The sequence below is a fragment of the Glycine soja genome, chromosome 9 (genome assembly GCF_004193775.1).
Source record: "Glycine soja cultivar W05 chromosome 9, ASM419377v2, whole genome shotgun sequence".
Classification (NCBI taxonomy): domain Eukaryota; kingdom Viridiplantae; phylum Streptophyta; class Magnoliopsida; order Fabales; family Fabaceae; genus Glycine; species Glycine soja.
The window spans coordinates 30,075,965-30,100,009 of record NC_041010.1 but is presented as its reverse complement, the minus strand read 5'-3'; the positions used below and the strand labels follow the sequence as shown (position 1 = coordinate 30,100,009).

The 24,045-nt window shown below is 32.8% G+C and overlaps 1 protein-coding gene across 1 annotated transcript; it reads right to left on the bottom strand.

Annotated features, from left to right (window-relative positions):
- Nucleotides 1-8,758: 8,758 nt before the first annotated feature.
- Nucleotides 8,759-10,442, bottom strand: LOC114368636 (UDP-glycosyltransferase 1-like). Its single transcript, XM_028325851.1, has one exon. It carries the CDS (start codon nucleotides 10,349-10,351, stop codon nucleotides 8,930-8,932), a length of 1,422 nt encoding a protein of 473 aa, XP_028181652.1. The 5' UTR covers nucleotides 10,352-10,442; the 3' UTR covers nucleotides 8,759-8,929.
- Nucleotides 10,443-24,045: the final 13,603 nt, after the last annotated feature.

The following is a 24,045-nucleotide window of genomic DNA, read 5'->3' as shown; positions in this document are numbered from 1 at the left end:
CTTCAACATTTTGAAATTCCCTTGAATTCTGAGCCCTTTGTGCAAGTTAAACGTTCATTTGCTATTGGTTCCAGTGTGGTAACCTCCTTTGGCTACCGTAAGGACATGGATGGGCAATGGTTGAAGAAGGATGCGCAACCTCCGCAAGATGAGCGTACTCCCTCTCCTCCGACTCAACGAGATGACTCCTCAGCCCTCATGCATGAAGTTCTTTCAGAGTTACAAGGCCTCTGCACCTATGTTGGTGAGCGCTTTGATTCCTTGGATGGTCGTATCGATGCCATTGATGCTCGCTTTGCAGGCATGGATACCCGCATCACTCAGCTTGAGGAGGATATAAGTTATGTTCGTCAGTGCTTCAATCTTCCTCCACCATCTTCATAGATTTAGATTATTATTATATTTGATTTTACGCCGTGTATTTGGCTATGTTTTTTAAGACATTATTCTTAGAACTTTAGTTATATTTAAGTATTTGGCACTTAGTATTTTATGACTGAATTATGTTTGATTTTGACTTATGAATGATTATGGCTGTGTTATTTTCTGCCTTATGTTAATTTCCACATACTTTGGCTTTTTGATGTTGCCAAAGGGAGAGAGAAATGGGGCTTAGAAGCTTAGAAATCAAGAGATCATAAATTCCAAAACATAGAGGGAGTATGGAATGAGTGAACGTTCTATCTTCTATCTTGTATCTTGATTTTAGGAATTAAATTGTCATCATCAAAAAAGGGGAGATTTTATAAGCAAAGACTTTGATGTTTTGATGATGCCAAAGGATCATGCGCTTCTCAAGTTTAATTCAAGAGGATCATATGCTTCTCAAGGTTAATTCAAGACAAGAATCCAAGAAATTCAAGATATATGATCAAGATAATCTCTAGAGACTTAGGAAGGGAATTCCAAGTTGAAACAGCAAGAGGTTTGGCCAAAGAATATGAGTTAAAATGTTTTTACAAGGATGTAATCGATTACTAGTGGCAAAAATACTTACTGAAATGCTTTTAAAATGTTTTTAGATGTTTTTGAAAACATGTAAACGATTACATAAGTATTGTAATCGATTACCAGCAGCTAAAACTATTTATAATAGCTATTGGAAATTTGAATTCAAATTTTACACCCAGTAATCGATTACACATGGATGGTAATCAATTACCAGTAGTTATTGAACGTTTTATAATAGTTAGAATTCAAATTTTAAGCCTGTAATCGATTACACAAGTCTTGTAATCGATTACCAGAGGAGATTTTCAGAAAATAATTTCCAAGAGTCACATCTGTTCAAATGGTTTTTGAATGGCCATCAAAGGTCTATTTATATGTGACTTGGAACACGAATTTTCTTAAAGTTTTTCTGAACAAAAAGTCTTATCCTCTCAAAAGCAAAATATTCTTATCCTCTAAAGCATTCCTTGGCCAAAACACTTGCAATTCAATAAGGAATTATTTGAGTGCTCCATTGTTCAATCTATCTCTTTCAAGAGAGATTTCTTCTTCTCTTCTTCTTACATCTGAAAAGGGATTCAGAGACCAAGGGTCTCTTGTTGTAAAGCAATCTGAACACAAAGGAAGGGTTGTCCTTGTGTGGTTCAGAACTTGTAAAGGGTTTTTTACAAGATAGTGGAACTCTCAAGTGGGTTGCTTGGGGACTGGACGTAGGCACAAGGGTGTGGCCGAACCAGTATAAAACTGAGTTTGCACTTTCTCTTCCTTTAAACTATTTTATTTATTGTTGCTTTACATTTACATTCAGATTGGTTATTTTGAATCATCTTTTAGAAATCTATCTTTAAGGGAGCTTGGAACTTGGGTTAAAATCAAAGTAGAATTTTTAATTAGGGGATAGTTTGTGATATCTTAATTCAATCCCTCCTTCTTAAGATATCTGAGGCCACTTGTCTAACAAGGAGCTATATCAAAAAGATACTTAAAAGGTTTGGCATGCAGGAATGTAAATCTGGGGATACTCCAGTTGCTAAGGGAGACAACTGCAGGGAGTTTGATGTATGCCCAAGTATGTATGCATTCGGATATAGCATTCATAGTTGGGGTATTAGGCAGATATTTAAGCAATCCAGGAATGAATCATTGGAAAACAGCCAAAAGAGTTATGAGATATTTGAAGAGAACAAAGTATTATATGCTCACATAGAAGAGGTCAGATGAGTTGGAGATCACTGGGTATTCTGACTCGGATTTTGTAGGATGCCTTGATAGTTTGAGATCCACTTTGAGTTACATTTTCATGTTAGCCGTTGGTGCGGTTTCATGGCGCAGTGCCAAGTAAACCCTTACTACTTCATCCATTATGGCGGCAGAATTTGTGGCATGCTATGAGGCATCAAATCATGGAATATAGTAGAGAAATTTTGTCACAGGGCTACAAATTATGGAGGAAATTGAAAGACCACTTAAGTTATATTGTGACAATAAATCAACTGTATTGTACTCTAACAACAATAGGAGCTCGACCAAGTCAAAGCATATTGACATCAAGTTCCTAGCTGTTAAGGAAAGGGAATAGAGTGGACAAATTTCCATAGAACACTTAGGGACAAAATCCATGATAGCAAGTCCTCTTACTAAGGGACTTCCACCCAAGGTCTTTCATGAGCTTGTTGCTCACATAGGTGTTTTACAGTTCAAGGAATCTTTGGTTTAGTGGGAGTTAGTCACTTTTATGTATTTTATGTTCTATGTTAGATTTTATGTATGCATACATTGACTTTTGGATATATTTAGTTGTGTGTGTGTGTGTGTGTTTTTTTTATTATTCAATTGTTACACTTTGTACATTAAGGTTATTAAATGATCTCATTAAGGTAAAGTAGGACCAATTGAAAATAGACGTGTATAGGCCACCTTCACGCAAGTTTCATGTTACACATTTCATGATGAGTTTATGTCATTTGATTCTATCAGCATTAGTGATCATTGATGAGTTTAGTTGTGATTGATACAATGAAAACTACTTTGGTTCTACATGCGGATGTAATCAATGGACAAGATTTTTGGAATATGCTCAAGGCATATAATGGCAAATTTTGAGCTCATAAAGTCTAACACATTCATAAGGATTGTAAGGATATATATATTTATGACTAGTGGGAGATTGTTAGCAATTTTGGGCCATACATATATATATATATATATATATATATATATATATATATATATATATATATATATATATATATCACATAATTGAATGAGTTAGGGCCATTATTTTATTAGCCAAAATATTAAAGTGGTCAAATCAATATAAAATTATGGCTAAGGGCATATATGTCATGAAAGGCTAATTGTGTAGATACCATTAGTGATATTATAATTTGATGAGGGGCCATATTATAATTATCAAATTTGGGGTAACTGATGGCAGTTACAAATACAAGAGGTTATGGTCCCCATTTGTAGAGAGAAGCGACAAAATGTATAGTTTCACTTTCTTTTTCTCTTTATGCACATCAGAAGAGAAAATTCAAAGAAGAAAACAAAGCTCTCTACATCTGGAAGATCATAAAACCAATCTTGATTCTCATCAACCTTTCATCATTCCATTATGGCTAATCCAAGTATGCTCCGCATTTAGTTTTCATCATGATTTTGAGTATGGGAACACAATGGGGTTTTATTCATCTTTATGCAGTAATTTCTCTCTACATGGATAGAAAGCATATGGTTAGGATTGATGATTTTTTGTCATAATTAAATTAGGTTGATTGATTGAATCCCTACATCAAGTGCATTTTTCAATCAAATATTATTTAAATGGATGTCACATTTGTTGTTTGTTGGGTTATTACTTTCTGAAATGACAAAAATCAAACCTGAAGGAATATTGTGCAGTTATTTTGAACAGACAACAATGGTAGTGACTAATTGTAGTTTTTCACTTCATTTGGTTGAATATTTTGGGGAATACTTGCATGTTTTTGCATGTTTACTTTATTGGGCTTAAATTATCTCATATTCTCTGTCTGTGTGTGTGTGTGTGTGTGTGTGTGTGTGTTTCAAATCTTATTGAACAGATAATAGCACTGCTTCCTGACACACACGGAGCAAAACTCACTAAGAAGCTTAGTGAAGCCAACCAGCAAAATCAGTTTCTAAAAAGATAGGTATCTGGACACACACACACACACATATATATTATATTTGTGCCAAACTATAGATGGATCATTGGGAAGATGTATGGGATGTCAATAATACATGGGATGGATTTAATCAATTCAATCTAGATGTAGCATCTTCTTAATTATGATGTTGATAGGTGAATGAATTCATTAGAGGGAAAAGGCCTAACATTGGGTCAATTGTAGAGTGAAAGCAGCCTTAAACATTGTCTCTTAAAGGAGGTGACAATGTTAGGAATCCCATATTTAGAAGAATAAGAAGCTTAATGTGGTACTTAAGCCATGATAATACTTTTTTGTTATTTTTCTGGTAAAAGAAATGGATAAACAGGAAAATTTGATAATTATAATAGTCCATTTGCATAAGCTGTTAGAGCTGAAATTCTATTTTGAAGTTGATTATTAAAAGCTATCATCATTGACTAATATATTGTTTGCCATAAAATGGAAGTATAAATGCTGAGAGTTTCTTGGGAATAGACTTGTTTTCTGATATTCTTCTTTTTTTTTTCTCCCCACCAGCATGAGTTGAGCATAATTGTATTATGTTTTTGTTAAAAGTTGTTTGAGCCTTCTAAGTTGCTTGACCAACAGTTTTCATACTGCATAACTGAATGAATATACCTTTTCATAACTATGTCAGTATCTTGATTGCTATTGATTTGAGAATTGACTCTTGAAATTTTACAAGACTTTTGATGGTGGTTTATCACTTCTATCCCATTTTATACTGATGTTGCACCTCATGAATACTCTTCCTTCAGTGTTCTTGCTGTAGTGATATTCTCTTTTCGTTGTTAGAAATCATGAACTCCAAGCTGTTGATATTGAAAACATAAATCATGTTATTTTTAGCATTTTAATTGTTCAAAATTTATGCATATGTTATTAAGCTTATTATAAGTTAGAAACTGTGTGGATAAACACGAAATGGGAGAATACTAATTCAAAATTTTGCTGAAGTTTCTACTATTTTCAACTAACCTTAATATATAATATCAAATTTTTTGTTTGAAAATTTTAAGATACTAATTGTTGTAAATTATAAAATATTTCAACAATTAAATTAATTTGATCATGAGTAAACAAAGTGTCATCTAGCAGATTAATTGAAGTTTGATTCTCTATCCAATCAATTATTGAGCTCTGCAAGCTTGCATTGTTAATTGTAGTATTTGTGACACTTGCTTTTCTCATTGAAATTCATGTGTTTCATCATATTGGGTGCTAAGATATTGTTTACTTTAGGGGTAGGCCTTGGCCAGATTAGTAGAAGAAATAGCTCAATGTGGTATTCCAGAAGGTTCAAGGAAGATCAATGGAAAGTACATTCATTCTCACCTTGTTGCTAGATTAGAAGGTATATTGGTATTTGCTCTAACTATTACTCACGATTAGAGCCTACCCTATATGATTAACAAGAGTACTTCCTAGTTCTGGATAACTATGTGTTAATGTTTGTGTGGAATATGCTAATAAAGCTTCTCAACAATGTCTTTTTTTTCCAACTTTGCCCTATTTGTGCCCTTATCAGTGCAAATGCATTGTTTTTTCCTACATAGTTGTAAATGAACAACTGAAGGAAAAAATAAAGGATGTCGGTACGACATAATCAAAGGAGGTTTCGGTGTTTTGGGTTGGCATGGCTGAGGTAAACACATTTAAGATTAGACTTCCAAATGTTCAATAAGAATTTGGTTTAAAACTTTGAATGTGGGAAAACTGTGTTTTGCTTACATTAATGACTATTTGTATAATATATAGTGCTCTCAGCTTTAATACTACATAGCTTTCTATTGCTAATATTAAGAACGCAATTGAATTAGCTCCTTGAAGCAAATAACTAGAATCATTGAATATTATTTGCTTCCTCTCCTTTCCTTGCTATTCTTCACAAAAAGTTCAGCTTGATCAATAAACACATACAAACTTCTTTGCCTATAATACATCACCAAGCTATTTCAAATATGAGATTTGATTTCTCTAGAAAATGTATCCCATAAAATATATATGGCATCCTTGCTTGCGAAGACTGATACTAATGTTACATAAGCATACTAATTTGTACAAATTTGATTTTCAGCACCAAGCATTGCCTTTTAATGTTTAGGATATAAAATAATTGTTTCATGAAGTGTATGTCTATGAAACATTATGGTATAGTGTGGTTTCAGAAATTTAATGTGTTTGCTAATGCCTAAATTGTCTGTATGAACTTTTATTTCCTATCAGAGTGTGCAAGTTATGGGCACCTTTGATGGCTGGAGCCAAGGGGAGCACCTTTCACCTAAGTATACTAGTTCTTACACAAGGTTTTCAACTACATTCTTGCTTAGGCCAGGAAGCTACTATTTTTTGTTAACTTTCTGAAGCTTTCGAACTGACTTTATAACATGGAGGCTTCTTCTAACTCATAAACAAAAAATATTATGCAGTTATGAAATCAAATTCTTAGTAGATGGTGAATGACATTTGTCACCAGAGTTTCCCATTATTGGTGAAGGGTTAACCAAAAATAATTTGCTAGTTGTTGAGTAATGAATTAATGATTAATATTTTCAATCCTAGTAACTGATACATAAGCAGAAACTTGAGTGTTATTTTGTTAAATTTTTTAAAAGTTTCTTTCTTTGGTGTATACGCACAGACTTTTTTAATGTTATGTGTTGCTACACTTTTTGATCTACAATTATATTTTTAGGTTTTCAGCTAAGGGTATTTCTTGGTTGATAGTACTTAATAGACAGATAAAAATGTAGAGATCAAAATGAATATTACCTCTTCCATAAAACTTTTTTTGTACTCACGGTTAACAATTAAACCTTGCTCGACATGTTTAAGAGATTCAATTATTTTTCAGCTAGGTTGAATCTTGTTAGTACTTGTAATTTCATTTTAAATGCTTGCTTGGAGAATATTAGTTTTGGGCCAAAATTAGTTTTGGTTCCTATACATTTTGATACAATGGTTTTGATCTTCGTATTTTCAAAGATTTGTGAATTTCCTTCCTCTTTATGGAGCTTAGGATATTAGGCAGATGGAAATTTCCTCCCTCAAGGAGAATAGGCTTTTCTGTATTTTGTTTTCATTGCTTACTTATTATATTGTGCACTTTGGTTGTATATTGATGTGCTAAAAGAGCCATTCCAATTAAAAATCTTTTTTTTTTTTGGGTTTCAAAATTCATATAGTTATCTAATATTTATAGTTTTTACACTTTGCAGAGGGATGAAAGGATGCCATGACATTCTGGCTACAAGTGGTTAGTCACAGCTTTGCAAATTGAGTTTAAATCATACCACTATATATATATATGGCTTTCTTTTGTTACACATGACTAAAATAATGCTTGAACTTTTTACAAATTATTAGGTGGCAATTAACAAAAACGTATTGGTATGAATGATTGTATAGGCGATCATGAAAACAAATGACATTTAAAAAAAACAATACATTCTAAGACGTTTTTAGAGTCGAAACTATCTTCAAATGTACCACATTTTAATACGGTTCTAGCGTTAGAACTGTCTTAGAATGTGCTACATTCCAAGATGATGGTCTTCTTTCGAAAATCACCTTAGAATGCGACACATTCTAAGACGGTTCTAAGGAATCGTTATCATAGATGCCTATACATTCTATGACGTCCGTTAGACGATAGTTCATAACCGACGTTGTATGTGCAAAATAATCAATGTAAAAGGACATTCGTATAATAGTGTGATTTGTGTGTGATTCATGTCCTATAATGAAACTAATATGACCAACAATAAATCAATGTTTGTTTTTTTTTTTAAGAAAAAAAAACTTTTCGTCAAAGATTTATAATAAAACTTTTATTAAGTTAAAGAAATACCTGATTTATTTATGTTCTTTAATAAAAAAAATGGTTAATTTTAAGAAATTATTAAGTGATTCATGAGTATAATATTATTTATAATTCACATGTTACACATAATTATTAATCAAAATCATAAATGATGTGATAATTTTAAACCAGCTAATAATTTCTGTCAATTGAATCAAGTTTAGCCGAAGAAAATGTTTTCGTCTTCCATTAAAGCAGCGATTGAAGCATTATTAAATGATAGAACGAATGAGCCTAAATTTACCGTGTCCAAAAGATCCACAGTTCATATTTATTATGAAATGAACATCTCTAAAATTCTAAATGAACATTACCTTAAACCATTCAGACATGCGCTTCCTTCTTAGATCAATCGCATGCCATTTTTTTTCATTAAACATTCGTTACTTTCTTACTTAATTTGAGTACAAATACGTACCATCGAAAAACCTGTTTAATATAAATTCTTAATTTGTTCTCCAAACTAAAAATAAAAGTGTAAAGTTATTGTAAATACTACATAAAACATAAATAGAGAAATAATATTGTTTTTTTTTTATAATCCTTGAAGTTTAATAATAAGTGAATTTAGACCCGTGATTTCTTCCTCTACTCCCGTCATTCTTTCTCAATTAATGATCAGTCTTATATTTCCTATAGAAACAAGAAACAATATTGTTACATATTATTAGCATGTTCTGATTAATTCATTTTGCATTAGTATTTTCATTTAACAAAGAATCTAAATTTGGAACATGTACCTTACACATCATTCATAATTAATAATCTTGCAAACATTGATAATTTACAACAACTGATCTCGTGCTCATACTTTATTGCTTTATTGAGAAAGACATTAAGCTTTTTATACTGAAACATACTTTTCTAAACTTGATAATATTCTATGGATCAGTCTCTCGCACTCTCTAATTCTATACTACTAGTGCTCCCTCCACATTTCCACTAACCTATTCAAAGCCATGATTGAAGATCCACCTTTTGTCATTGCTTCGGTGGCACTGATTTTCATTTTAAAAATCCTCTGTCTAATTTCTTTCCCTCTGTCCGAGTCCATGAGTTCCATGACTCGGTCCCTCAACTCGGTAGAACTCACTAAGCCGTCTTTGTTTTGCTTCACCGCCAAACCCACCTTCATTTCCTCCACCAAGATCACCTTATTCATCTTCTGCTCCGCGTAGAGAGGCCACGCCACCATTGGCACAGCTTCACAAACCGCCTCCAACACCGAGTTCCACCCGCAGTGAGTCACGAACCCACCCACCGAGTCATGACTCAGTATCGCCGCCTGTGGGGCCCAGTCCCTCACCACCATTCCCTTCTCCTTGGTCCTCTCCAAAAACCCTTCCGGCAACAACTCGTCCAAACTTGGTGGTTCAACCGAGTCACCATTTTCGAACTCGCTCCTCACAACCCACAAGAACCTTTGCTCACTCTTCTCCAACCCAATAGCAATCTCTCCCAACTGAGTCCTCGAGAATCTCCCCATGCTTCCGAAACTCAGAAACAAAACACTATGACTCGGTTGTGAATCGAGCCAACTCAAACACTCGTTATCATCCTTTCTACAAGAAGCAGAAGCAATGACGGGTCCAATGCAAAACACTTTCGGCGTGGTTCCTTCCATTAACCCTTCGGAAAAAGCTTCCACAACCCTCTCTTCCATGGCTTCACACGTGTTTACTATAACCCCGTCACTGTCCCTCATGCACGTGGCGATGTCGATGAAAACCTGGTAAACTTCTTTCGCACGATCCTGCACCGTCTCCGGCATGTCATCGGTGTGGATCTTCGGTAACCCTGGGATTTCGACGTGCATGTTGAGGTCCTTGAGGGACTTTGTGTAGTTTTCATGAAAGATAGTTTGATAAAGGAAAACGGCGAGGGTGGAGGCGCCGGAAGTGTAGTAGAAGTAAGTGGGGATCTGAAGCGTGTTAGTGACACGTGCGGCGCTGTAGTTTATGAAGTCCAAGACTATTGCTTTGAGGTTTGAGGTTTGGGAGATAGAGTTGAGGATGCGGCGGAGGTGGTGGGTGGTGGCGCGGCAGAGCTCGAAGGTGAGGGCCATGGGAGGGAGGACAGTAGGGATGGAAATCTGAGGGATGCGGTGGAAGGTAATGGAGGGGGTGGCGGCGCTGACGGCGGCGATATATTTGGAGGTGGCGTCGCAGGTGAAGGCGGTGGGGGAGGTGGGTGTGTCTTGGTTGGGGGGTGGGGTTAGGAAAAGAATGGTGATGGAAAGTGAAGGGTGGTGGGTTAGTATGAGTTTGCCTAGTTCCACCATGGAAACTAGGTGTCCCCTTCCCAAAGCTGAGTATAGAACTATAGAGTCCTTCATGGTCATGAATATTCAAGAGTAAGTGTTTTTTTTTTTTTTTTCTCTCCTAATGATTGTAACTTGTAGGGAGAATTGCTGGGCGTAAAGGAGAAGAGTTTCTTGCTCTATTTATGGCCAGCGTAGAGTCCGCAAGCTGCGTAATATTTATTTAAATAATAGCAAGTATGTTTAATTAAATAGAGCTTTACATTTACATATTTAAATCTAAATTATTAATTAAATTAGTATAATTTTGCACCGTTCATTCACGTACGTACTCTGATTATAATTTAGATAAAAAAAAATTATCTAGGAAATCCTAACACTCTAAAATGGTCAAGATAATGTGGTACCACTATCATACACCAGTATTGTCCGGATACGGAAAATATATATAAAAAACTTATTTCTAGAAAAAATAACAGATACGGTTAGGATACTACTTAAATTGGGGACACCGCTCAAGCTATATTAGGATACAGTTTCAATATGGCTTGAGCCATTTTTTTTTAATGTTAGTTTTTAAGTTTTTTTTAATTTTAATATTTTAAAATTAAAAAATGCTAAAAGGATAAGAATTAGGAAAAACTCTACTTTCCTTATAAATCTATATATTTGCATCCATACATATATAATTTTTTTTATATATTAAGATATAAAAACATATCATATCCTTAATTTTAAAAAATTTGTTGTATCATCATATATGTGTGGTGTCATACCATCTGGTATTCCGTATCTAAGCTTCACAGCAATGTACTCAATTATTCTTATTAATTATTATTTTGAAATAAACTAAAAAGTTACCGGGGGGTCAAGATATGTAATAATAATAGTTTTTTGTTATACATGCCTATGCTTCTAGATGTTGAATATTTAATGGCTAATCACTTGAGTGTTGAGTGTGTTCACTTGGAGGCATGTGGTGGATACCGTGATGTGTCATCTGTCAGTACTTGAGCCCACATGTACTGATATTAATAGGAGGGATTTCATGGAATCTTGAAAAAAAAAATTCCTCATTTTTTAATATGTTCGTACTAATTAAATTCTGACTCAAAAAACAAGTATCTAAAATTCAACTCTTTTTTATGATAACTATTTTGTACAGTGAAAAATATGATAACCTAACCGTTTTGTATGCATGTCTCAATTATAGAAGTATAATATTGATTATATGTATATTCTGTTTTTCACGTTTCTTTCTATATTTTTAAATTAATACTCACTTTGTAGAAAAAACAAAATATAGACGGCTAATAGAAAATTATTTCATATAATTACTCAATCACAAATTATTATATTATACGTGACAAACCTGTGGATTTTTATAATAATTATATTAAAATTCATATAAATAATAAATTATAATTAAATAATAAAATAAAATTATTTTACATTTATCGGTATATAATGATTAAACTCTTTTTTTATCACATAATTTATTACATTTATAATTATTTTATCTAATTCTATCGAACTATACTGAGAGAGGGTTCTCGATCAGTTGGATTTAAGTGCTTCCTAGGTTAATATTAAATTTAGAGAATAATGACATATTTTATAACACATTTTTTTCTAATATTTTATAAAAAAATATGGGTGTGTTTTTTCATAAAAAAAAAAATATGGGTGCGTTTTTTTTTGTCCTAATTTGAGATGCATTAATTATTAGTTTCTTTCTATAATCTTATTTACTGAAAAACATATTAATTAAATATCCGTTTTCTATCATCTTATTTATTATAAAACATATCAATTAAATGTCCATTTTGACGTAAGTGAATGCATTAATTAACTGATTTATTTTAAAAGGGTTATTATGAGGAAATAATTTATTGACACCTAACAAAAAAGAGAGGGAAAAATGTAAATATAAAAAATGATATAATAAGGTAGAAAAGGAGAGATAAAATAAAAATAGTTGGTATTGTATGGCGTATAATATATATGTGAAGGTATCTATGATCCCTCTTATTTTATTTTTTTAAGAATCTCTCTTTTTATTATAATACATTTTATTTTATTTTTGTTTTGATCTCATCTATACTTCATTTTTTTTATGTTTTTCATATTTCTAGTCACAACATTTACTACATCTATCATTTTTCATTATTTACTTTTTTTATTCCAAAGTCATGTTAAATACACACATCTAGCTTTACATCAACCCTTATTATTTCTTTTTATCTATCTTTCAATTGCATATCATATCACCTATTATTCTAGATTTCTCTTTAGTTATTTCTTGAGAGATTAACATTTAAAGATGATTTGATTGTGTAGAATAGAATAGAATGAAAGAGAATTTGAGAATAAATATTTAAATTAAAATAGAATAAAAAATGTGTGAAACCCACACAAATTTTTATAAAATTTCTCTTCTTTTTTCTCACTTTAAACTCAATTAAACTATGACTTGAACAATATTTCTCCCACTTTAAAAAGGAATATATAACCTTAGAAGATTGGTTTTTCATGTTGAGTATAATCTCTTGACATTTTTTTAATAGACTTTTCATTGTTAATTAAAATTTATCAATAACTATAAAATTATCAATGAAACTTAATAAATAAGAAATGAAACTTATAAAATTTTATGTTTTTAACAAATTTTCTTTAATAATAAAGAATATGTTTTTTTTTAAAAACATGTTAAAGAATATTCTCAGCATTTCTCGTATGTTGATATTTTTTTCATTTTAAAATGAACCAAAACTATGATCACTACTACAAAAATGTGTTTCTACGACGTTGATTTAACATCGGTTGTGAAATAACCATTATGGAATAAAACGTGGTGGTATTTTTGTAAATAAATACAACCATTTCATGACGTTTTTCCAAACATCGTCTTAGAAACTACCATTTCATGACATTTTTGCAAAAATCGTCTTAAAATGGTTGTCATTCCATGATGGTTTCCCAAAAACCATCTTAGGAAGCTGTCATTATAAGATGATTTTGTGAAAATCGTCTTAGAAGGTTTTCCACTACGATTTTACTAAAATTGTCTTAGAGTGTGTTTTTAATTTTTTATCTCTACCTCCACTCTCTTGCACTCTCTGTTAATGTTTCTCCCTCTCCCTCTCACTCTCCGACTCCCGTTCTACCTCGTGCTCTGTTTCTTACTCCCCCTCTCACTTTCCAACATCGAACCCATCATGCTTCCTTCTTCTTTTCCATTTCTCGTTGCACTCTCTATTGCTTTGTGTTCCTCAAAATGCACTGCTTGTGTTCATTTGGCACCACATTCAGGTTTGGGTTTAGTCTCGTCAATTTTCAACAATCTCCTCTGCGGTGGTACTTCTTCTCTACGACAGCAACGACGACAACAAGGTTCAAAAACCCTTACCCACCCAACCTCACCATCTTTAAACCAAGGGTGCACACTGACATACAAAATGCCTTGGAGAAGCTATAGATCTAGCCACCAAAGTCATAGATCTGGCCATTAAAATATAAATTCCCCCTTTCACTTCGTAGAATCTTTGCCTCACTCCTCTGCATTCTCCACTAGATTTTCGATATCACAATCTTTACCTCCTTTTAACATCTTCGTTACATCGTGTTGGATCAAGTGGCCTTAGAATAATTAAGAGGGGGGTTGAATTAATTATTAACCAACCTTTACTAATTAAAAAGCTATCCTTCTTAATGTTACCAAAAGTAAAAGCAATAATTAAAGTGCACAGCGGAAATTAAAGAGTGTAGGGAAGAAGAAGACAAATACAAGAGTTTTATACTGGTTCAGCAACAACTTGTGCCTACATTCAGTCCCCAAGCGACCTACGGTCCTTGAGATTTCTTTTCAACCTTGTAAAATCCTTTACAAGCAAAGATCCACAAGGGATGTACCCTCCCTTGTTCTCTTTGAACAACCTAGTGGATGTACCCTCCACTAGAACTGATACACAAGAGATGTACCCTCTCTTGTTCTCAGTCACAACAACCCAAGTAGATGTACCCTCTACTTGTACCACAAAGGATGTACCCTCCAATGTGTTAAGACAAAGTTCTCAGGCGGTTAGTCCTTTGAAATCTTTTGTTTATGGGAAAGGGAAAAATCAAAAAAATTCTTAGACTGTGTCGTTTTGAATTCTTTGACAAGGGAGAAGAGAGACACAAAAGAATTCGGGCAGTTAGTCCTTCGTTCTTTTGGAAAAGGGAGAAGAGAGACACAAAAAGAATTCAAGCGGTTAGTCCTTGGCGAATTTTTTTGGCAAAGAGAGAAGGGAATGAAAAAGATGAATAGCACACTTTTGTTTTCAAGGTTTAGAAAACCAGAAAGCTTTTGGAAAAGGAAGAAGAAGAAGAAGAAATTCAAGAAGATGTTCAAAGAGATACAAAGGTTGTAAAGGATTGTAATAATTGTTATTAAAATGCAAGTTAAGGTCTTGCTTTTATAGACTCTTCATGTCTGGTCAAGAAAACCATTAGAAGAGTTATAAACTTTAGAAAAACTTGAAAACCATTGGAAGAGTTACATCTTTTGATTTTTATTCAAAACTTATCACTGGTAATCGATTACCAAATCATTGTAATCGATTACACAAAGCATTTTTGTGAAAGGATGTGACTCTTCACAATTGAATTTGAATTTCAACATTCAAACACACTGGCAATTGATTACCAAAATCTTGTAATCAATTACACCATTTTGAAATTAATTGGAACGTTGTAAATTCAGTTTGAAAGCTTTTGAAAACAAACTTTGCTACTGGTAATCAATTACAATAAACTGGTAATCGATTACCAGAGAGTAAAAACTCTTTGGTAAAAGCTTTTGTGAAAACTTCATGTCCTACTCAATGTTTTGAAAAACTTTTAGTACTTATCTTGATTGAGTCTTCTCTTGATTCTTGAATCTTGAGTCTTGAATCTTGAAACTTGATTCTTGAATCTTGAAATCAAATTTCTCTTGATTCTTGAATTGTTCTTGACTCAATCTTGAAATCACTATCTTGGGAATTGTTCTTGACTCAATCTTGAAATCATTCTCTTGGGCTTTTTGTCATCATCTTTGTTATCATCAAAACAACTTGAATCAATCTTGATTCATCATCATCATGAAGCTTGCTTCTACACGCCGTAGTTTTTGTCGCTTGAACCAACAAGCACACTTTAGTCTACTCTCTCAATGGTGGAGAATTGAATTCTTTAATTAAAGGCTTTATCCCTATTGCCGAGATTCAATTCTTCTCCATTATAGAAATTTGAGACACAACTTAACTCAAGTATGTAAAGATATTTGACCAAGTATCATCTTTCATTAATCATTGCCTATTATTACCTTACGTGGCATAAAATCTCTGAACTTTGAACCATATTAGAATTGAATTCTAATTCCTTTTTTTCTGTTTCTTTCTCATACAAACCATCCACCTATCTTTCTATATATATATATATATATATATATATATATATATATATATATATATATATATATATATATATATATATATATATATTTCTTGTTATTATCTGTTTAATAAATAGTTTTATGATTGTATCCTATTACTTTAATTAGAATTATGATCCTCATATAATAAATTTTTTTATATATTGTCCATAACTTGCTTTATAAATTGGTTTATTTGGTCATCGTTGAATATTGTTTTTATCTTCTCTTTCTTTCTCTCACTGATAAAGTGTTGCTTTCCTTATTTTAATTTTAGTGATGATTGATCATTCACTTGGGGTGAGGATTTGATGAATCCAATGGGAACTAATACTCTAAACAAAGAGGAACTCAAAGAGATTGAGAATCTCATAAGGAAGGACATTGAAGAGGCTCCAATTGTGCTTGAGGATGTGAGCAGAATAACACCATGGTTAAGACAGATTACACTTTGAGGGCTAGTAGCTAGTGTCCTAATTGGGATAATTTATAGTGTGATTGTGATGAAGTTGATCCTCACAACTAGGTTAGTCCCCAATCTCAATGTCTTAACTACTCTCCTTGAATTTTTGTTCATTAGAGCTTGGACTAAGGTTTTTGCAAAGGCCAAGATTGTTTCGACCTCGTTCACTAGACAGGAGAACACCATAACCCAGACTTGTGCGGTCGCTTGATATAGCATTGCAGAAGGAGGGAGGTCTTTTTTCTGAACTTAATTCTATCAACTTGAGTTTGTGCAAATATTGATAGTGTGTTCATTGAAACGAGCTTGTGTAATTGTAGGTAGTTTTAGTTCTTATCTCCTGGGTTTGAATAGGGGTTGGTATAGAGGAGAATAATCCTGGTAGTACCAAGGAGCCTAGAATTGGATGGATGACAACCTTTCTCTTTATGACCAGCTTTGTTGGATTGTTGGCATTGGTTCCCATTAGAAAGGTATTTCATTTTAGTAGTGAGTTATATGATGTTTCATGCGACACAAGTCATTTAATACAATTGGTTGTTCAAATGTTGTTATTCTCTATGTTTTGTTGTTTAGTAATTTACTGTATAAGTGATGATTTCATTTTTATGGATTTTTGTTATGCTTGACTTGAGTGGTGTTGCTGATGAAGTTTATATTGTTTAACAAATTATGATAATAGACTACAAATCAACATATCCAAGTGGAACACTATTATTGTTGTTCTTATTAACGGGTTCCATACTCCTAAAGGAGATGTGAGAGCCAAGTATAAACATGTTTTGTTTTGCCCCTTTTTGTTGTGTGTGTTTTCAAGTTAAATAAGGTGAATGCTTATATGAAATCAAACTAGTTCAACTTCTTTTCTAAGAAGTAGGTTCATGGTTTCTTGAAATTCTTCTTAGTTAGTTTCCTTTGGGCTTTCTTTTAGTGGTTTTATTTGGGTGAAGATAACTGTGGATTTGTTCAGTTTTCCACTTTTGGATTGAAAGCATGGAAAAACTCATATGTTCTTTTGTCTTTATTCAACTATCAAAAGTCTTTGAACCTTAAAATAATGAGTCTATTTTTACTAATCAAAAGTGTTTCAATTTGGCAGATTTTAGTTTAATTTTAGCATGACTTATGTCGAAATAGGAATGATTTGCTCCCATCTTATAAATTTATCATTGCTTCTTGGTGTTGTGATTTTGTGAAGCATTATGTGGACCTTAATTAGGGGAGTAAAGGGGAATGGTTTCTTGGAAGCATACCAAAAAGTAGCATGAAGAGTCTTAATTGTTACAAGGTCTAGATTTTGTTAGATTATGAATGGTCACTGATTTGGTACACCAACGTCCTTCCTTTACCCTTACCATTGTCACCCTCCCTCTAACGAACCCTATGATGTGCCATCATTTTCTTCTATTTTCTAAACCCTTTTTGCACCATTTGAATTATTGATTGGTTTTAATTGTCAATTAATTAGGCAGTTTTATAATTTGGGCTCATTTAGCTAATTTGATGTTTTTAATCTAATTTCAGGAATTAATGAAACATTGGGCTTAATCCGGATTTTGGTTGTGGACTTGAAGAGGGCAAATAAAGCAGCGCTTACCTTAGTTAATTTCTAATTAGGAAATTTCGCAATTTTATTTTATGTTGTTCAGTGTTTATTTCGTTTTGGGCCAGAGTATTGTAATAGGGCCCAGTGACTTTGAGTGACTCTTTTTAAATAGCTTCCTTGGGATTCGTGCAGGGCATTCTATTCTGTTATGCTATTCATTATTCAAAGCTTTGTTTTAGGGTTTTTCGTTTTTCTGTTTTGCTGCTTCTGAGTTCGTAATGCAATTTTACGTTTTCTGCTTCTAATTACAATTTCGTTCTTGCTTCTTCTTTTACTCTCATTTACGTTTCTGTTCCATTTTACATTTATGTTCGTTTACGTTTCTGTTCATTTACGTTTCCGTTCATTTACGTTTCTGCTTCATGTTTCAATTGCGTTTTCTGTTTGAATCCATGGAAGGCTAGATTTTCTGGTGTTGTTTCCTTTTGAGGACGAAGCCCAACTCTCTTTGAGGTTTCGCTTGTAATGTGGTTCCCTGGCAGTTTTCCCTTCACCAGTTATCCCAATTTCGTGAATATTAATCAGTGCACGCTTCGTGTTCGATTAATTGCCTCTGAGCCTAACTTGCGTTCATGCTTAATGGACGAAGGGCTAACTGGTGTATGTGGTGCCTAATCACGTATTGAAAACCCTAAGTTGATTTTCGCTTAGTAAATTGAAATAGGGTTGGATTAAGTGGTTGACTTTTAGGGACGAATTCTCCATAACCCAGGATAAGAGAGTGGCTTCTGAATCAGAGGAAACAACCCGTTTTTAATATTAGTAGTTTCGTATTCCATTTTATTTGTTCTGCTCTTTAATTACCAAACAACCAAACCCCCCCATCGTTACTGTTACTGCAAGCATATTATGAACATTTGGCTTGTCACTGCTCGTTGGGAAACGACCTAGGATCACTTCCTAGTTACTGCATTTTCATGTTTATTTGATTCGGGTACGACCTCGATCACCCTACCCTTTTCAAAAACTTCTTTGTGGTAGATCAAGGATTTAAAAAACCATATATGGGATCAGAAACAACAGATCCACTCAATATCTATTTTTTTTTCCTGTTGGGTAGATATTTTATGCATTGCATGATAGGCCTCATTACTTGTTTTCCTGATATAACTTGTTTTTTTAGCAAATGTAATTTTCCCTTGAAAGTTAATGTCAAGTTGTTTTTGTTGTGCTTTTCTCTAGTACATAATTCATATGACTACTATATTCTGAATGTCTTACCTTCTGTCATTTTCCCCCTTTGCAGACAACTGTTGAGGATGTTTTTGCTGTTGAGGAAAAAGGTGATTTTCACTTAAGATTGACTTTTATTCATCTCGGATTTACTGTATAACATTTAATTAACAATTATACATTAGAATGATTCAATTTGGATCACTTTTAGCAATATGATGTGAATGTATCTCATGCAGGTTTTGATGATGCCAAAATTTTACTTGATGAACACAAATTGAATCAAGTCAAAGAATAAGATCAATAAAATCTAAGATAAGAACAAAGTAAATTTGTTAAAATAATCTCAATTTGATTACTATAGTTTTGCCGCAAAATCTTTACTATCAAAATTCTTTTATTAAAATTAAAATCAGTTCAAAAATATCTTTTTGAATTGATAATCGATTACCAGGTTTATGTAATCGATTACCAGAGAGTTTGTGAAAATGACATATTGAAAAATTTTGAACTGATGAACCAACGGTACAAAATTATTAGAATTTTGATATGTGTAATTGGTTACAAGAATCATGTAATCGATTACCAGCGAAGAGATTTCAGAAAAAACATTTTGAAAAGACACATCTCTTCAATTTATGTTTTGAACAGGCACAATGGGCCTATGTATATGTGTCCTAACTTCGAAAAGAAGTGAATTATCAGAGAACTTAACTTTCAAAATCTTGAAAAACATCATTGGCCAAACTCTTGCAAATTATTGAGAATTCCTCTAGGAACTTCAAGTTATATCGTCTGCTCTAAAAGAGAGAAATCATTCTTTTCATCTTATAAAACTCAGTTGTAATCAAGATATTGTTTATCTCTTGTCATGTGAAAAGCTTGAACACAAAGGTGAGGGATCCTAAGGTGTGTTTAGAGATTGTAAATGATTTACAAGGATAGTGGAAAATCTCAAGTGGGTTACTTGAGGACTGGACATAGGCATGGGAAATGGCCGAACCAGTATAAATCGAGTTTGCAATTCTCTATTCCCTTATCTCGTTTATTTTTATTGCAATTTACTTTGTGTTGCACATTTAAATAACATTGTTAAATTGATTGTTGTTTTTTCTTCTACATTCTAAATCTATCACATATCATTTAAAAGGGAATTAAAACTTGTTAGTCGGAAAATTTTTAAGACTTAATTCCCCCACCCCTTAAGTTATTGAGGCCACTTGTTCAACAAGTGGTATCAGAATAGGATTCTTGTTTAAAGTTTAAAAACTTCAAGAATAATTATGGCATCATCTAACTTTCTATTTCCCAAGGGAAACTTTATTAATAGACCTCTTATGTTTAATGGTGAGAGTTATTACTATTGGAAAACCCGTATGCAGATTTTTATAGAAGCCATATATTTGAATATATGGGAAGCCATTGAAATTGATCCTTTCAATGGGATGAAGATGAAAGAAAAAGAGTTCAATATAACTTAAAAGCCAAGAATATAATCAGTTCTTGATTAGGCATGGATGAGTACTTTAGAGTTTCAAATTGTAAAAATGAAAAAGAAATGTAGGATACATTACAAGTAACACATGAAGGCACAACTGATGTTAAAAGATCTAGAATAAACACTCTCACACATGAGTATGAACTTTTTAGAATGAATTAAAATGAGACTATACAAGAGATTCAAAAAAGATTTACACATATAGTTAATCATCTTTCCTCATTAGGAAAAATGTTTCCTAATCAAGATCTCATTAACAAAGTGTTGAGATGTTTAAGCAGGCAATGGAAACCGAAAGTAACTGCAATTGCGGAATCAAAAGATCTCACCAACATGTCTGATCGAGGCCGTACCCGAATCAAATAAACATTAAAATGTAGTAACTAGGAAGTGATCCTAGGTCGTTTCCCAACGAGCAATGATAAACCAAATGTTCATAACAGTTAGTAGGAAATAGTAACAAATTGGGGGGGGGGGGTGTTTGCTTTTGTAAATTAAATAGCGAGTAAAATTGAATTAGAAAAATATCAGAATTAAAATACGTTACTTCCCCTTGATTCACAAGCAAGTCTCTTATCCTAGGTTATGAGAATTTATCCTTTATCAGTTTAACCACTTAATCCAACCCTAAATTAAATTACTAAGCGAAATTTAACATAAGGCATTCATTATGTGATTAAGCAACATATACACCAATTACTCATAAACGATCATTAAGCATGAACGTAAATTAAGCACAGAGACAATTAATCAAGCACTAAGCATGCATGAATTAATAGCAACAAATTTAGAGTAATTAGTGAAGTGGAAAAATTGAACAGAATTTAACAATAATAATAGAACCTCAAAGAGAACTACGCTTGATCCTCAAGAGAAAGCAACGCTGGGGACTTAGCCTTCCATTAATCAATAGATAACGAACTTATAAATTGAAGAACGAAATTTTATTGCTACAGGAATTGCAAAACGAAAAAAAATGTCTCAAAGAAAAAGCCTAAAACTAGAAAACGAAAATAGGGGAGAGAGAAGAGAGAGCCTAAACTAGAACCTTGGTGTTGTTATATAGTTTTCCAGCCCCAAAGCTTACAAATATTTTTTAAATCCAAGCCCATAAATAAAATAAAATCAAATCTAGATAAGATAAGATAAGATAAGATCTAGATGATATAAAATCTAAATAATATCTAGATAAGATAAGATAAGATCTAATTTTGTAGAATAAAATAGTCTGTCCTCTTCAAATCCAAGCCCAATTCTGGATTCAAGCCCAATGCTTCATTAATTCCTGAAATTAGATTAAACACATCAAATTAGCTGAATGAGCCCAAATAATAAAACTGCTTAATTAATTTGACAATTGAAATTAATCAGTACTTAAAATGGTGCAAAAAGGTTAAGAAATAGGAGAAAATAATGGCACATCAATGTCTCTTGCCACTATCTTTGGGAAACTTCAAGAACATGAAATAGAACTTATGAGACTCAACCAACATGAAGAAAATGAAAAAAGAAGAAAGGAATTGCACTCAAAGCCTCATATTCTATTCATGAAGAAAGTGATAAAGAAGACATGGATGAACAAAATAATTTAGAAGAAGATGATGATTTCAGTCTCTATGTAAAAAGATTCAATAAATTTATGAGGAACAAAGGAAATTGAATTTTAATCTAGAGAAGAAAGGAGGAGATTCCTCCTCATTTCCAAAATGATACGAATGCGATCAACCTGGGCACCTAAGATTTGATTGTCCTGTCTTTAAAAGAAGAATGGAAAAATCCGACAAGAAAACTTTCAAAGATAAGAAAGAAAAGAAAGCATATATCACTTGGGAAGATAATGACATGGATTCATCAAGTGATTCAGAAAACGAAATTGTAAATTTAAGCCTCATGGCCAAAGACTAAGAAAGCGAAGAAGAGGACTCCTTGAAGCAAAGTTGGTACATTGATAGCGGTTGCTCCAGACAGATGACAAAAGGTGCATCAAAGTTTATTCATATTTCTCCCAAGGATAGTGGACATGTGACCTATGGAGACAACAATAAAGGTAAAATTCTTGGAGTTAGAAAATTAGGTACGAATCCCTTTACCTTCATAGAAAATGTTTTACCTGTTGATGGTCTTAAGCATAGTTTATTAAGAGTTAGTCAATTATGTGATAAAGGTTTTTTGGTGTCATTTGATTCTCATAATTTCTTTATTGAAAGTAAACATGACAAGAAAATAAAACATGTAGGACTGATGTGTCATCATTTTCTCATATTTCTTAACCCTTTTTGTTACCATTTTAATTACTGATTAGCCTTAATTGTCAAATTAATTATGCAGTTTTATCATTTGGGCCTACTGGATTAATTTTGTGTTTTTAATTTAATTTCAGGAGAATTATAAGTAATTGGGCTTGAATCCAAAATTGGGCTTGGACTTGAAGAGAGCAGACAATTTTATTCTACCAAATCTTATCTTATCTAGATTTTATCTGATCAAGATATTATTTAATCTAGATTTTATCTTATCATGTCTAGATTTTATCTCATCTAGATATTATTTCATCTAGATCTTATCTTATCTAGATTTTATTTCATCTAAATATTATTTCATCTAGATTTTATCTTATCTTATCTTATCTAGATTTTATTTTATTTATGGGCTTGGACTTAAAACATATTTGTAAGCTTCGGGGGTTAAGAACTATATAACAACACCAAGGTTCTAGTTTTAGGCTCTCGCTCTCTCTCTCTCTCTCTCTCTCTCTCTCTCTCTCTCTCTCTTTCGTTTTAGCTTTTTTGTTTTGGAGAATAATTCTAGTTTTCTTCGTTTTCTACTACAATTTCATTTGCTATTGATTAATGGAAGGCTAAGTCTCCAATGTTGTTTTCTCTTGAGGATCAAGCACAACTCTCCTTGAGGTTTTATTATTACTATTGCATTCTGCTCAGTTTTTCCTCTTCACCAATTACTCTATATTTGTTGTTATTAATCCATGCATGTTTAGTGCTTGATTAATTGTCTCTACGCTTAATTTACGTTCATGCTTAATGATCAGTGTCGTTCATGATTAATTGGTGTATGTGTTGCTTAATCACATAATGATACCCTTATGTTAAATTTCGCTTAGTAATTTAATTTAGGGTTGGATTAAGTGGTTGAACTGATAAAGGATAAATCCTCATAACCTAGGATAAGAGACTTGCTTGTGAATCAAGGGGAAACAACGTGTTTTAATTCTGATATTTTCTAATTCAAATTTACTTGTTGTTTAATTTACAAAAACAAACAATCCCCCCCATTCGTTACTATTTTATTACAATCTGTTATGAACATTTGGTTGACCATTCCTCGTTGGGAGATGACCTACGATCACTTCCTAGATACTGCATTTTTAATGTTTATTTGATTTGGGTACGACCTAGATCAAATTTGGCGCCGTTGCCGGGGAGCAGTGGGCCAAAGGTTCATAATAGTGTTTAGTTATCTTATTTTGTGTAGCGTTCTGTTTTGTATTTCAGTTGCATTCCCTGTTTAGCGACTGTTCTAGCGATGGATTCAGCGACTGATTCAGCCTTTTGTTTTGTTGTGA

Bases quoted from the DNA above. Each gene is read 5' to 3' on its own strand.
- LOC114368636 (XM_028325851.1), bottom strand. From the start codon at position 10,351: ATGACCATGAAGGACTCTATAGTTCTATACTCAGCTTTGGGAAGGGGA.